Source organism: Leptonychotes weddellii, chromosome 12 (genome assembly GCF_054177405.1).
Source record: "Leptonychotes weddellii isolate Sample4059 chromosome 12, ASM5417740v2, whole genome shotgun sequence".
Lineage (NCBI taxonomy): Eukaryota > Metazoa > Chordata > Mammalia > Carnivora > Phocidae > Leptonychotes > Leptonychotes weddellii.
Window position 1 is genome coordinate 18,927,106 of NC_138380.1, and position 17,388 is coordinate 18,944,493.

General features: G+C 35.4%; 1 protein-coding gene across 6 annotated transcripts in view; it reads right to left on the reverse strand.

The window, feature by feature from the left end:
• MKLN1 (muskelin 1) overlaps window positions 1-17,388 on the reverse strand; it is a 329,771-nt gene that overhangs the window by 82,093 nt on the left and 230,290 nt on the right. For all 6 annotated transcript variants that reach the window (XM_081799638.1, XM_081799639.1, XM_081799636.1 and 3 more), the window contains 2 exons: window positions 4,232-4,309; window positions 1,444-1,509 (listed from right to left, as the gene is read on the reverse strand). In XM_081799638.1, coding sequence (XP_081655764.1) covers window positions 1,444-1,509; window positions 4,232-4,309 — 144 coding nt within the window. The remainder of the gene's footprint in view (window positions 1-1,443; window positions 1,510-4,231; window positions 4,310-17,388) is intronic.

The window sequence follows — 17,388 nt, forward strand, 5'->3', positions numbered from 1 at the left end:
ATAACATTTAATTTTTCTACCTAGATCCCAAGGTAATGATAACTACAGCCTTAAAGAAGCATAGTCTATATACTAGAAAAGAATAAGCAGAATCATGAGAAAATTTAAATATATTAGAATATAACCAACAACATGGGTGCCTAGGTGGCTTAGTCAGTTAAGCATCTGTCTTTGGCCCAGGTCATGATCTCAGGGTCCTGGCATCGAGCCCCGTGTTGGGCTCCCTACTCAAAGGGGAGTCTGCTTCTCCCTCTGCCCCTCCCCCCTGCTTGTGCTCACTGTCTCTCTCTCAAATAAATAAATAAAATCTTAAAAAAAAAAAAGAACGCATATGTATGTTTACTGGATTCTCAGAAGAAAGGATGCCTCAGACTCTAAAGCTGAGTCAAACCTGTATCTGTGGGAGGGAAAGGATTTGGGGAGACAGACCAACATTAGGGGAGCAAGTTCAGATGCCCTGAAATGAAGCTCTTCCATACAGAAACTAGTAATACTCCTAAACCAGCTCACAGGTTACTATACAAATTTAGCAGTTAATTTTAAGAGAGATATTATAACCTCTCTTCTTGTTACTTACAAAACATTTGTGAAAATACATTAATGCCTAGAAGATAATTATCTAAACTGCAATAATTTTTATTCTTAATTACTTTACGATGTGAGTCAACAAAAATTATTTCTGAGGCACTATGAATCAGCATAACACAGTAACAGAACTGAAAAAGTAAAAGTAAAATATTACTTGAATGGATATTGGCACTCCCTGAAGTAAAGATTTCTAAAACCAAATAATAAAGTAAAATTATACTGAATTCTTGGTATTTGCTTTTCCAGATGGTAATTTAAAACCTACTATAATTTTAGCATTAACCTCTAAATACAATGGTATCTAAGTTGTCCCAGGCTGTAGAAACCTAAGGAAAATTTTCAGTATCAAGTTATAGAATAAAGTCTAAAAGGCAGCAAAAAAGAATAGCTAAAACAAATTATTTATAGGCTTGTGAAGAGTGTTAAGCAATTAGTGATCTATCAACACTTAAGCTACTTAATTTGATATTCTCTTTCTCAAAAAATATCTTCATTCTCTTGCAATAATTCCCATATTATAGCATTAAAATATAAGTGCACTGAAAACCCAGAAATACTCCACAGTTTATTACAAAAACCAAACATATATAAAACCACACACACTCACAGCTAGAAAGGGCAGCACATTTCTTTTAGGTTACCTAATTTCAATTGTGCAGCAGCCTCCCTTCCCTCATGTATTACTACCTCCTTTATGTTAAACCTGTGGCTAATGTCTTATTTTCTTTGCTACTTGGTTATTACAGGTGGTATTTCACCTCTGCAATTAATGGAGGAAGTATCTTTGTGCTTACCTGTTATTTTAGAATATATGACTTTTAAAAGAATTTGCTTTCCACTGCAAATATTCCTCACCTGTTTGAACATCAATAACCATCTGGTGGCCCCCTCTCATTCCTGGTCGGTTATCTTCTCCATCACCTGAAGAAGAAACAAATATGTTCTTTAAAAAGAATAACAAAGGGGCGCCTGGGTGGCTCAGTCGTTAAGCGTCTGCCTTCGGCTCAGGTCATGATCTCAGGGTCCTGGGATCAAGTCCCACATTGGGCTGCCTGCTCGGCGGGAGGCCTGCTTCTCCCTTTCCCACTCCCCCTGCTTGTGTTCCTGCTCTTGCTATCTCTCTCTCTGTCAAATAAATAAATAAAATCTTTAAAAAAAAATAAAAATAAAAACAATAACACAGAATAACTGGAAATCCACAGTAACTGCATTCATAAGTCTGCAATGAGTAGTACAATTAAAACACATTTATTCTTTCAGAGGTGCCTGGGTGGCTCAGTCATTAAGCGTCTGCCTTCGGCTCAGGTCATGATCCCAGGGTCCTGGGATCGAGCCCCGCATCGGGCTCCCTGCTCAGTGGGGAGCCTGCTTCTCCTTCTCCCACTCCCCCTGCTTGTGCCCTCTCTCTGTCAAATAAATAAAATTTAAAACAAAAACAAAAAACACATTTATTCTTTCAGTATTAAGAACAAGTAAAAAGACTCAAAAGAAATAATATAATTATGTTTATAATAATTACCCTGCTCTTTTTTCCAAAGCTTTCAGGCTATTAATGTAACAGGAAACTATTTTCAATGTATTTATGACCAATGCCATAAATCTGCAAGGATCAGGATATTCCATAAAAATATAAGACAAAAAATTCTAAACTATTGGTGTGACAAAGTGAAGGGGGAAAACAGTTACAGAATTAGATCTCAGGTCTCTAGTCCAAGCATACCTAATTAGTATAATGAGCAGTTTTAAAGTTCATACAACTAAGCTACTGAAAACCAACATGTTATTAAGTTTTGTATTAATTTATATTACCACATAACTTGAGTACTGACCGAGAAGTGTAAGATTTACTTCCCTTTGATTCCTATTTTCATCGTGGAGCTTAACAGGCAGTTTGAAATATAATCAGGGAAACTTTTTTTTTTTTTAAAGATTTTATTTATTTATTTGACACACAGAGAGAGACAGCTAGAGAGGGAACACAAGCAGGGGGAGTGGGAGAGGGAGAAGCAGGCTCCCGGCTGAGCAGGGAGCCCAATGCGGGGCTCGATCCCAGAACCCTGGGATCATGACCTGAGCCGAAGGCAGACGCTTGAAGACTGAGCCACCCAGGTGCCCCTAATCAGGGAAACTTTTAAACTTCTGTAGAACTACTGTTCAACTTGTATTAAATCTTACTTTATACCAAATCTTATATAAACAAAGATATAACTTCATTTCAATGGTTCAACAGGTTGCAGGATTCTAATGCCTGTCTTGATATAAACCAGAAAACCTTTTTCTTTATAACTCCCCTATTAACTGAAATATATTACTTTAGCTAATAATTTTCCATGTTTCAGCTTTCTCCTATATGAAACAGGGACCATCCAAGTTTTTACTAACTTCACTGGGGTACTGTGAAAAATACTGAAATGTCAGTTCTTATATAGAGAAGATACCACGCCAAACTGAAGCATCATTCCATTTCTACCGTATTCAAGGACTTTTCATTCAGAAGTCCTCCGCAAATTCTTTCTCCTTTCCAATATAGTTATGTTAAGATTTCATGGCTCGTTATCATTGAAGTTTTATCTTTTTCTTCCTTCTTCCCCCCAATCAGTATTGCCACTTCCAAGAACAGAATAAGACACTAAAATAAATTTATTGTCAATATGTTTGCATTTTATATATTTAACCCATTATTTTCAAATACACAATTACAATCTGCTACAACATGTGTTTCTCTGACAAAAATTACCTCAAAAATGACTGATAAAGCAGGAGAAATGATGTCTGAATAACAGAAATTATGGAGGTTTGTAAGCAATTTTCTCCAGCATATTAATGTTTAACACTATCAGGGGAGAGCTTCCTCCCAATTAAAGAGAGTGCTTAGTAATTTATGAAGACTGTCAGAAAAAAGCTAAACATCCACAGAACTGCCTTCCTTTAATGCAAGTAATTGCACTAAACAATTGCTACACTTTCCACTATATTAACCATCTGGCAAAGCAGTGAGTCAAGATCAAGAAGTGACAAATACTTTCCCCTGTATGAAAAAATGGATTAATGGAGAAGACTATGCTCTGGATCAGATTTTAAGTTTTGATAAATACCCTCTAAGGTCGACAGCTGAAAGAAGGAAGCATGAGTCCCAGGGTTTAAGCCTCCAATCTCACTGTGATGCTCAATATAAATGCCTGTAAGGAGTTAACTGTACCAGTATTTATTTTTATCAGAGTTACCACGCTAGTTTTCATTCATATCTGCTTCAGAGTTCCATAGATTTAGAATGGCATGCCCCATTTCTACTTCCCTCATAAGCCCTGTTCACTTTAGTGAGCAATTCTGCAAAACTGAGGATTTATTAGGAACACATTCGGCATGACAACACTAAGCCTATAATTTTACAGCACCTCTATAAATGCAGTTTATGAGGGGATTTTGTGTTAAAACTGCCCAATCTTCTGTTGTAGTGATAAAACAAAAAGGTTTAAAAGAAAAGTTTAATATAGTTAACTAACTCTATCTAGTTAAGGAACCTATGTCTTATGTTAAACACTTGATTTCCCACACAAAGTACTGTAAAACTTGAGCTGCCCTGGGAAAAATGAAACTGAGACATTAAAGCAAAACCACCCACAACCCAGAAAATAAGGCTTACCTTTGGTGCTTTTGGGAATGATTTGACTCCATCGTGGCTTATATTCCTGTTGACTGATGTACTGATTGAACAAACCATCTGCAAATATCAAAGAATGAGAGAGAATTATTTATACCTTAACTGGCTTGCACTTTTTATTATAGCAAGAAAACGAAAAAGCCTACATTAAGGGAAATTATTAATACGTCGCTAATATACTAATAAAAGCACATTCTCAGAAAATGTCACTTCAGTTTTCATGCTACCTCAAATACAAATAGTAAAGTATTCGTTGACACAACCATGTAAACAAATTGTGTCAGTGGCAGCTCACACTAAATTTACTATGTTTTCCCCATTTTTGTCATGACGAATACAAGAAAACTAGGGAAGAAAATGAGTGCCACGACAACTTTGGTCTAGGCCTTTATATCTTCAGGAAAAACAAAACTAAGTGTTTAAAGTGAAAATCCCATTTTTACATAATTTTCTTTGAGTACAAAACCACAGAGATAAAAGTAGTGATACCAGTACAGTTACGTATTTACTGAATACTCACGAAATGTTAAAATTCATTTCATCTTACTTAAGACGGACTAAATACGACTTAGTTAAAAAAACAACTTTATGAACTAGGCATTATCATCTGTTTTACAGATGGGGAAATGTGTGTTTAGAGATATTAAGGAACTTAACCCAAATCATGCAGCTCTTAAGTGGTAGGCAGGGCCTTGTGTTTCACTCTGCCTTACTTCTGAACTTATTTCATCAATAAATTCGTAATTTACTTCTTAAGAGCAGTTGTTAACACTAGCTGCCATAGATTGAACTCCCCATATATATCTATTTCAGCCCAAATAATTATCAAGCCCTAATCCCATGTCCCTCAACAAAGATTAATTTAAGAATGGTGTGGACTCCAATTCTGGCTAATGTAGCCAATGTTTCCTTTGCTTATAAATAAACATACCAAGAAGACAAATCTACTTTTATTCTTCTGGAAATTTTCCTATCTGTATGCAATGTACATAACTGCTACAGCCAATCTGTACAGGTATGAGAATGAAGTCAATTCAATAATGACGACACAGCAGATACAGGAAAAGAAACTGGATCACTGAACTGACCAACCATGAAATCTACCTCTGGACTTGTTTTGTCATATAATAACATATTCTTACTTTTTAAACAAGGGTTTTCTTTTACATGAATCCATGTAGATTATAATTTATAAAGACAACTTTACTATAAATTCTATCATTTGACTCTGATCTCAATCTGAAAAAAGGTTTTCCCTTTTTCTTCATTTAGTCCCTGAACATAAACACTTTTCCAAAGAATTTATAAGTAAAACTGTCTGTTCTCTGTGACTTACACACTTGCCACAGACTGGGTAACGTACAGACATCTCCCTAATTTCTTTCTTTTCTGGGTAATTATGAAGCTCAACTGCAACCACACCCTTTAGCTTTCAAGTCTTTTCAGATGGCTTTTTTTTTTTTAAAGATTTTATTTATTTATTCATTTGACAGAGAGAGACACAGTGAGAGAAGGAAAACAAGCAGGGGGAGGGGGGAGAGGGAGAAGCAGGCTTCCCGCTGAGCAGGGAGCCCGATGTGGGACTCGATCCCAGGACCCTGGGATCATGACCTGAGCCGAAGGCAGACGCTTAATGACTGAGCCACCCAGGCGCTCCTTTTCAGATGGCTTTAACTAAAAACTTCCATCCCATATACGCCTCTAGTTGCTTTTTTTCTTTGCCTTTAGGACTTCAAAGTTTTTGCAAAAAGAAAGTTGTAATATTCTTTCCTTCTGAAGTTAGCACTCTGACATTAGCATTTATATTTTAATTGTTATAGTAAGGGGAACAAGTAGATTCATGAGTTGTTTTATTTTTTTTTAAAGATTTTATTTATTTATTGGAGAGTGAGAGAGAGAGAGCGCATGAGCGGGGGGAAGGGGTAAAGGAAGAAGGAGAAGCAGGCTCCCTGCTGAGCAGAGTGCCTAACGCAGGACTCGTGGAAATCGATCCCAGGACCCTGAGATCATGATCTGAGCCGAAGGCAGACGCTTAACCAACTGAGCCATCCAGGCACCCGATTCATGACTTATTTTAGTGAGAGTGTTTCTATCATAATCTACTCCCCTGTGGGCTTTTCTGGTAATTCTTGTCCATCCACCCTACTCTGACCAACACTCTCCCATTACAAGAACTGGAAAACTCTTTTTCAGATAAAATTAACAGGGGCTCCTATTAATAATGATAAGATGATAGTAAAATATGTATCATTAATTTAGAGTTCTATAGACATAAAACAGAGTAACTGAATTTTATTCAGTTTTGAGAAAGACACATAAAAGTTAAATAATCCTTTTTAAAAAACTTAAACAGAAGACAATTATTTGATAAAGACAATGATTTTAAAATATGCATTAATTCTACATAATGGCTAACTGAAGAGAAATAAAAAAGTAAAAGACAGGAATATACAGAGACAAGTAGAAAACTAAGAAAGACAAGGAAACTGCAGACATGAAAAATACAAAGCAAAAATAGAGAAAACTAGAAAATCTCACTTTTTAACAGTAACCAATTGCCAGATTACATGTCTCTTATACTAATTATAATTAGTTATACAACTTTGATAAGTAAGTTCTTTATCTGTAAAACTCGTTTTTAAGAGTTGGATAGGGCCAGAGGTTCCTTCCAAATTCTGGCACACTAAGATTCCACCACTGTTATAACCAATATATTTACTGGAACTATGTGTGTCTGGCTGATTTTACCTTATGTTCATCTTAGGGAAGTCTTCTTCTCCTCTCTCCCCTTAAGCGTTAATTGCATTATTTGGAAAGGGAACTCATAATCCACCGGGGAAAATTCTTTTAAGAGCTGCTATGGCAGTGATCACATCAAGAGTTCTACTCAAATGAAGGATCCCATCCCTGATCTTTCAAGTCCTTCTGAACATTGCAAGCAAAATTAAATTTTCTAATTGTTTCTTCAACCAATCCTTCTACCCTCACTCTTACTAACCTAAAAAGCTTACAAATACTCTACCCATCAAGACCTTCATGTTGTTTTTCTTTTATCAAACACAACTGTCCTATGAAAATATTGTTAGTAATTTTCAAAGCAAAAAGAACAAACTCCCCAACATTATATAATTTCTGTAAAATAATTTGTAAATACACACAGAGACACACAGGTGGAAAAAAGTAAAACACTGTCATGCATCAAAAAGTTATGTGATTTTCTTTGGTTTCTAGGATTAGGATGATTTTTTTATTGAGGGTTTTTTTCTTTGCACTTTCCTGTTTTCCCAATTTTTTGCATTGAGTACTACAATTACCAGAAGCCACAAAACCACTAATATATGGAATTATTTTCTAAACCTCAAAAGAACTTTGTAACATAGTTATTGTAACATATTGTGACATAAGCCATTTTCATAGCCTTTGTTAGTCCTGAAATGTCTATTCTTCACAACTCACTAGACACATCCACATTTCGACAATCAGTGCTTTATACATTAACATTAGCTTGTTTATAACAAGACAAAGAGAGCCAAATACGTCCAAAGTTTATTTACAGTCAGGCTTGCAAAGGATATTACTTGCAACATTTAAAATATTAACTACTCCAAATTTAAAATATTAGAAATTATGATGGTCTTATTCTAGGTAGATAAAATTAATCTTCTCCTGAAAAATAGCTAATAGCACAACATCAGATATGCTCAGTATATAATAAAAGCTTAGAATAGGAAAAAAGGGCAGGGAATAGGGGGACTTTCCTAGCCACATGATTGACATTTCCTCTGAGTCATCTTAATGTTAGTATCTTACATTTAAAAAAAATTGCGCATAAAACTTCTACTTTCAATAAAGCACATTCCTAGTATATAATGGCAACCTAACAAGGCACACCATTTTGCACAGAGTAGTCAAGCAAACATTTAAAAAAAATTATTTGGGGAACTTTTAAATTTGTCTCCCTCTTTCCCTAATGAATTCCTTTTGTCTTCACTATTCTAAAAGACAACAATTCTCTTTGATGTCTCCTACTCTTCGGTGGAGACTCTTATAAAACACAAAAATTATTTAGATACAGCATCAAATCTGGAAATAATTTTTCAAAAAAGATCTTACCAAAGAAAAAAAGAATTGACTTTTATTGAGTACCAACTGTGAGCAAGACACCACTAAGGTTAAACTAATTTACTCCTTAAAAAAAACCTACACTATGAGGATTATTAATTATTGCAAAGCTTAAAAAATTAAGGTTTAGAGAAGTTAAATAACATGTCCGAGGACTCCCAACAAAAAGGTATAAAGCCCAATTTCAAAGTCCAAAATCTTTTCAATTCTCCGGACTAAATATAAAGATGGATATATATATATATATATAATGGACTAACATACATATAATAGACTATTTTTTTATTAGAATCTAAGATAAAATACTATAACAGACACAGCAAAATTTACCTATTCAACAACACATGAAAATAACCAAGACTCTGGAGAAAAAAACTTGCCATACCAGATCATTCTACTACATATTAAACAAATCCAATATTAAAAGAATAAAATGAAAAGAGTTGAAAAAATTATGATTTTTTTTTTAAGATTTTATTTATTTTTTTGACAGAGAGAGACACAGAGAGAGAGGGAACACAAGCAGGGGGAGCGGGAGAGGGAGAAGCAGGGAGCCCGATGCAGGGCTCGATCCCAGGACCCTGGGATCATGACCTGAGCCGAAGGCAGACGCTTAACGACTGAGCCACCCAGGCACCCAATTATTTATCATTTAAAGGAAACAATGTAATCTCCCTCTTAAATGAAGACCTACTGCTACTGTGGCTAAAGTTTACTTTTTATGTTTCATATCTTCTCTGGAATGCTGGTTTGCTGCTACCCTAAATTACTTACTGAAGCATTCCTGTTGGTTGGAAGTGGTTCTTATAAGCAATGGCTTGTTTGAGAAGTTAGCTGTTCTACCAAAAAACAAAATAAAAACCATACCAAACACCTCTTCTTTTGAAAGAAATCATGGCTTAACATAAGACAAAAGCTAGAAATCTAGAAATCTATAAATTCCAGCCCTCTCATATCCCTCTACACTACCAACTATCCAACTCTCTTATTAGCTTCTTGACATTGATTCATGTTATAATATTAAATCATATAACCACTCCAAACAAAAAATATTATAATGACTTAAAAAAATACGTATTTGCATTTTACAGAGAAACATGATAAATTAAAGATGACTCTCATTTAATCTATCCTAATATGCATTATTGCCTCTTGCCAGGGAAACTGGGTTATCAATAAATAGTCCAGATGTATCTGGAGTAGGTTACATGGAACAGCTACTTTCAATAAAATGACATGCTTTAAGAATCTTCTTTTATGTCTTCAAAAAGAAAAGTAATAATGCAAATGTTTATTAAGGCTTTGGTAAATAGTAATACTACATGCTACAGAATCTTTTTAAAAGATTTTATTTATTTTATTTTAGTGAGAGAGAGAGAGTGAGCAGGGGGAAGGGGCAGAGGGAGAGGGAGGGAATCTCAAGCAGACTGTGCTGAGTGTGGAGCCTAACGCAGGGCTCGATCTCACAACCCTGAGATCATGACCTGAGCTGAAACCAAGAGTAGGCCACTGAACCAACTGCAACACCCAGGTGCCCTGAAACTTTATTTTTTAACAGAACAAGTTTAATTTCTAGAAATCAAACAGTCATAAGCTTGAAATCCCTTAAAACAATAAAAATGCTGCAAACATTAAAGCAGGGTAAAGATTTTTTTCAAAATACATTGCTTTTAGTAAGTTGTTTTAATTTAAAAGAATTCCCTTTTAAGATCTCAAATAAATGAAAAGTTGACACCTCTGCATCCCAAATACCATGTTCCTATATTCCTAACTCTTGTAAGATCTTGCCTTTTGTTTTGGTATGCCTGCTTGTAGATATTTTATATGATTCAGCAAAAAAAGTTTAGGCTCTCTATTGAAATAATGACATTCTCATCTACAAAAATATGACAACACTCATTTCACTCTTTTGAAAGTCTCAAAAACAAATTAAAAAGTGAGGCATTTACACATTACTGTGAACTAAGTTTAAAAATTACTTCTATGTTTTAAGAGGAAGTCAGGCAGTCGCTAGTATTTCTATTTCTGACAAACATCTAAAGCAGGAAATCAGAAGGGTCTGATAAAAGTAAAACTATGCAAAAGAAATGAAAATATCACTTAGGAGAAAGCATGCTAAGACCGAGCTGCTAACAATTTTAAAACTATTTAAAGTCTCCAGGTCCAACACCACCTCATTTTTCCCCCTATGATTAAGACTATTACAAACACATTTCATACAGTCCTAACTAGGCACAAGCTGTTCTTGTCTCCAATAGTGAATATCCTCTTAAAAAGTACAGGATAAAAAATGAAACTTAGGAAGGTTTTCCCAAGAGGAAAAAAAAATGTTCAAACCTCATCCAAGATTTAAAAAAAAAGAGCATATACAATAGTACTGCAACCTATACCCGAAGTTCTATCAAACTCATTTCTCATCAAAACAGAGATGACAGGAGTGCCTGGGTGGCTCAGCTGGTTAAGTATCCAACTCTTGATCTTGGCTCCAGCCATGATCTTAGGGTAGTGAGATAGTGTCCCCCCCGCCCTGCCCCAGGCTCCACAGCGAGTATGGAGCCTGCTTAAGATTCTCTCCCTCTGCCCTCCCCCGCTCGCATGCATGAGCTCTCTCGGAGGAGGAGGAGGAGAAATCCTAAAGGATATATGCTTAAGGCAGAAGAAAAATGATCCTAGATACAAGATCAAAGATGCAAATATTACTGAAGAACAAAAAAATTAGTAGATAATTCGGTGCAATAAGTAAGAATAGTAATATTTTATAGGGTCTTTGAATGTGGTATTAAAGGAAAACAATAACATATGAGTTGGAAGGTGACTAGATGGGAGTTGAAAGTCCACTAAGTCCTAGTACAGGAAATGGAAAAAGGCACTGATTAATTTTGTTAAATATGTATACTTGCTGTAATTTCTAGACTAATCATATAGTCTAGATAAACAAAGTATGTTGTTTCCAAACAAAAAGAAAAAATGAAAATTAAAAAGTTTTAAGAGTTAACAACCAAAAAATAAAGGACATGACAAAGTATATATAATAAAATGGTAAGATTAAACCTATATATTTACCACTAATTCTATCACACAAATGAAATAAATGCTCAAAAGAAGGCAGATTTTTTTGAACTAAATTTATAGGAGATGCTTATTTAAAAAAAAGGATACAGAATGGTTGAAAATAAAAGGTAAAAAAAAAAGATACATTATGCAAATACTTACCAAATGAAAGCTTAAGGTAAGACAATTTGTACCTTTAAGCAAAACACTACTAGACTCAGCTGCAGCAACTTCTTGCTAGACACGTCTCCAAAGGCAAGGCAAGCAAGGGCAAAAACGAACTATTGGGACTTCATCAAGATAAAAAGCTTTTGCACAGCAAAGGAAACAGTCGACAAAACCAAAAGACAACTGATGGTATTGAAGAAGATATTTCCAAATGTCTTACCAGATAAAGGGCTAGTATCCAAAATCTACCAAGAGCTTATCAAACTCAACACTCAAAAAACAAATAATCCAATCAAGAAATGGGCAGAAGACATGAACAGATATTTCTCCAAAGAGGACATACAAATGGCCAACAGACACATAAAAAAGTGCTCAACATCACTCGGCATCAGGGAAATCCAAATCATAACCTCAATGAGACACCACCTCACACCAGTCAGAATGGCTAAAATTAACAAGTCAGGAAACGAAAGATGTTGGCGAGGATGCGTAGAAAGGGGAACCCTCCTACACTGTTGGTGGGAATGCAAGCTGGTGCAGCCACTCCGGAAAACAGTAAGGAGGTTCCTCAAAAAGTTGAAAATAGAGCTACCCTACGACACAGGCAATTGCACTACTGGGTATTTACCCCAAAGATACAAAGGTAGTGATCCGAAGGGGCACCTGCACCCCAATGTTCATAGCAGCAATGCCCACAATAGCCAAACTATGGAAAGAGCCCAGATGTCCAATGACAGATGAATGGATAAAGAAGATGTGATGTATGTGTGTGTGTGTGTGTGTATAGATAGATATAGATATATAGGAATACTACTCAGCCATCAAAAAAATTTGAAACCTTGCCATTTGTAACGATGTGGATGGAACTAGAGGGTATTATGCTAAGTGAAATAAGTCAATCAGAGAAAGACAATTATTCCACTCGTGGAATTTAAGAAACAAAACGGAGGATCATAGGGGAAGAGAGGAAAAAATAAAACAAGACAAAATCAGAGGGAGACAAACCATAAGAGATTCTTAACAATGGGAAACAAACTGAGGGTTGCTGGAGGGGAGGGGGGAAACTGGGTGATGGACATTAAGGAGGGCATGTGATATAATGAGCACTGGGTGTTATATGAAACTGATAAATCACTGACCTCTACTTCTGAAACTAATAATACATTTTATGTTAATTAATTGAATTTAAACAAAAAAATAAAAAACACTACTAGAGATAAAAACACATTTCATAATGATAAAAGATTTAATTCAAAAATAAAGAGTTCAAATTGTGTATATATCTAGAAACATGGCTTCAAAATATATAAAGCAAAATTGGACAAACCCGTAAGAGATGGGCAATTCCAAAATCACGGCAGAAAGAGTTAACTTATTTTTCTTAGTACCTGAGAGAATCCGACAGAAAATCACTATTGGTAAAGAAAATTTGTGCAACATGGTTAGCAAACTGAACCAATGGGGCATATACAGAAAAGTGCCCCAACAAATAAAGAATTCATATTCTGTCCAAATATGTATGTTTATAAAAATTAAACAAACTGGCCCATATAGTAAGTCTCATCAAATTTCAAAGAACTAGAATTCTATGGAATATGTACTCTAACCGCCATGCCTTCATGCTAGAAATAAGTTAAAACAACAACAAAAATGAAATCTGGAATTTGGATATTTAATTTGGAAATTAAAAATAAAACTACATTTCTATATAACTATGGCTCATAAATGAGCCATATTATTTCATAATGAAATTGTCAAACTGGACAAAAATGAAAATACTTCATAGGACAACTAAAAAATAAGTAGAAGGGAACTTATACCCTTAAATGTATATATGGGAAAATAACAAGTCTGGAAATTAATATGCCAAGAATCCATCTTAGTAAGTTACAAAAAGACAGAAACTTAGTTTCAAAGAGAGAAAGAAGACAACTAAATCAAGAGTTGAAGACATTATAAATAACAGAAAGAATCAACAAACCAGAAACTGGTTTCCTCAAAAGACCAATAAACTTAATAAATTTCTGCAGTGAGAGTGATGGGGGGGAAGAAAAAGAATTCATCAATGAGAAATAGAAGGAGTGAAAAGAGATATCCTGAAACAGAAATCCTGAAAACATTTAACAAGGGGATATTAGGCATATTTTCATGCCCAGAAGTCTGAAATTTTAAGTGAAACTGAAAAATTCCTAGAAAAAGATATTTTTTTTTTTTTTTAAGATTTTATTTATTTATTTGACAGAGACATAGCGAGAGAGGGAACACAAGCAGGGGGAGTGAGAGAGGGATAAACAGGCTTCCCGCCAAGCAGGGAGCCCAATCTGGGGCTTGATGTGGGGCTTGATCCCAGAACCCTGGGACCATGACCTGAGCCAAAGGCAGATGCTTAACGACTGAGCCACCCAGGCGCCCCTAGAAAAAGATATCTTGTTAAAAGCTGAACCAACCAAACAACCCTGAACAGTCTTACAACATTTAATAAGTTGAACTGATAGACAAAAATACTTTCCCGAAGCAATTTCTAAGCACAGTTAGCATAATGACAAATTCTACCAAGCATATGAGAAAGAATGTAAATCTCACACATTCACAGGTTATAGAAAGAAAAGGCTAACTCCTTAACACATTATGTGAGATCAGCGTAACAATGATACTAAGCCTGAAGAGAAAGGTAAGATAAAGAAAAATTACAAGGCCAATTTTACTAATGAAAATATAGTCAGAAGAATTCTAACAAAACATTAGTCCATCTAAATCCAAAATAGACCAAAAAATGTATGAGAAAGATAGATTTATCTGAGAAATGCAAAGTTAAGTATATCTGAGGTTTAACATTAAAAAATCAATAACTATGATTTCACATATTAATAGAATTTAGGAGGAAAATAATCATATCACAAAAGATAGAGAAAAAGTGGTAAAATTCAATACCCATTTATAACATTAACTCTTAGCAATCTAGGAATCTAATACAGGATCTCCAAAATCCCAGATCAAATAACATACTTCACAATGAAATGTTGAAAGCATTTGTTTTGAGAACATGAACTACATAGGGATATCCACTATCATTACATCATCTCACCCTTGTACTAAATATCCTGGCCAAACGATTAAGCACAAGAGAACAAAACAAGGCAAAGGGTTGGTCATTATGCATACATATTTTAAATTGAACAGAAATGAAAACACAACACAGCAAAATTTGTCATATACAGCAAAATTTGTCATATACAGCTAGCAGTGTTTGTGTCACCAACTAGATCCCAAGACCTGACACTGCCCACCTGCTTGTACTCACGAACCTTTGTCTTATATTTTTCCGTAAGCTATTCTTTTCTCTTTAGCTCTTAACTGAGGTAAATGAAACCTGAAAGCACCCCTGAGGTGATGGAGACTGCCCTGACAAGACCCCCGCAGGCCCAGACCACCCAGACCTTTTGAGCTAAACCCCCAACCTGCACCTGCACAGAAGGACCATGGAGTGACCTCTGGAATGAACAACAACTACTTTTACCTCATTATAATACTAAAATCTCCGAGCCTCAGCTTCATTTACATAACATACAATGTATGTGTAGGCATGTTTCTTTAAGGCACGTGTGTGACCTTATGCTCGCCTCTACATATGATGACAAGGCTTCCCAATCTAAATATTCATCCTAACCCTAAACAAAAGGAACCCATTCACCCTCTCTCAGGGAGTCACAGCTTTGGAAGTCATTCACTGTGATCTCCTCTGCTGCAAATGAAAGTTTTCTCTATGCAACAATTCAGCCTGGTCCAGTTTCTGACTCACCAAGGAGTGAACTCATGTTGGCATTTAGAAGGTAACTCTTTAACACCAAATCCTTGTATTAGTAAAGGATCTCAAATTAATGGCCTCAGCTTTCATTTCATTTCATTAAAACTGAACTATGCAGAAAAAAGGAAATAATAAAGATAAAGGTAGAAATCAATGAAATAGAAGAAAAAAAACCAGAGAAAGACAAAGAAACCAACAATCACCAATTTCAAGATATGACATAAAGATGTCATAAAGATATGAACAACTTTATGCCAATAAATTCACCAATTTAGATGGAATGGGAATATTCCCTAAAAGACGCAAACTACCAATGCTCACTCAAGAAGATATACAGAATATGAACAGCCCTATTGCTATTAACAATATTAAATCTGTAGTTTAAAACCTTGCCACAGGGGCGCCTGGGTGGCTCAGTTGTTAAGCAACTGCCTTCGACTCAGGCCATGATCCCAGAGTCCTGGGATCAAGCCCCACATCGGGCTCCCTGCTCAGTGGGGAGTCTGCTTCTCCCTCTCCCACTCCCCCTGCTTGTGTTCCTCTCTCGCTGTCTTTCTCTCTGTCAAATAAATAAAATCTTAAAAAAAAAAAAAAAACCTTGCCACACAGGTAACTCCTACAAGACGAGATCTCACTTAAAAAAAGTGCTGAGAGGGAAACACGCCTGCCACATAATTAACAACCATCACATAAACCATGGAGTGAGAAGAAATGATTAAAGGGGGAAAGAGAGAAAAGGGAGAGGAGGAGGGAAAGTGGGAAGGAGATAAAGACCTCCAGTTGAAACTTTAGGACCATTTTATTAAACTTTATCCCTCCCTTATCTTAAAAAAGCGAAGTTTAATTTAAAGAGGAAGAAATAAGATAAACACTGCAAAGGGAGGTTAGGTTTTCTTTGAATACTTCCTGTTCTAGGTGATTACTTTTGCCCATCATCACTGGATTCTACTTTTTCCCCCGGCACTGTCAGGGAGAAAGTAGCAATAATTGGTCCAGGGGTATTGGATCTGTAATGAAATTAAATATAAATGTAGGGGTGTTTCTAACAAATAGGAAGCCTATTAGAGACACTTTCTCTCAAATATCTCAAATACTCACATTTGAAGAACACACTAAGATACACTAAACATAATTTTTGTTTCCTCCATTATAAGATGCTTTTGATTCCCTAAGCTTTCCTATTTAGCAAACAGGAACTTCTTGCCCTTCTCTGCTATGTTTTTAGTGGAGCAGAAGCCAAAAAACTCTGCAGTGTTTACTTCCTTATTTGTCCAACAAATCATCATCAGTGAAGTCAGCAGCAAACTGAACAACCCTGGAAGGAATGTTTATTAACTAAACACTGTTCCAAGCCAGTTGAGGAGTACAAAAAATATGACTGCGTTCTAAGTCTCAAGAATAGAGTAATTACCAATTTTCCCTAAAACTTGGGCCCTTCCTAGAGCCAGAAAGGTAAGTTAAGTCCCTGTAATATCAAAGTTGCACATGACTTTAACAGTTTCTCTTAAATGAGTATATTGATAAAGACACAGTTTTTAAATATAACTGTTTTTAGCCTAGTAATAGCATAAAGTTGCCAGTGGTTTTTGTTGTTCTCATTGTTATTTACCTTAACAAAATATTACATGCCTTAAAATAAATATCTGAAGCAAAAGTAACAAACCATGAAAATACTCGTGACTTCCTCATCTTTAGGTTAAAAAAATATATAGAATTCATTCTTAGAAATGGCATACATACATTTATACTTTCATTGGTGGCATTTTAATGGTTTGGGAAGAGACTAATAATCATATATATTCTATTTATTTATACTCCACAGTTTACTCTATTTCAAACACAGTAATCATTTATTTGCAAGTATCATTACCAATTAAATAAGCAGTAACAATGTATAAGGCTGAGAGGCAGGTTTGTTATTACAAAGCAATGGAGCCAGAAGCAATTCATTTTAAGTTAATTTAAAATTTATAAACTCAAAGAAGGCAGTACT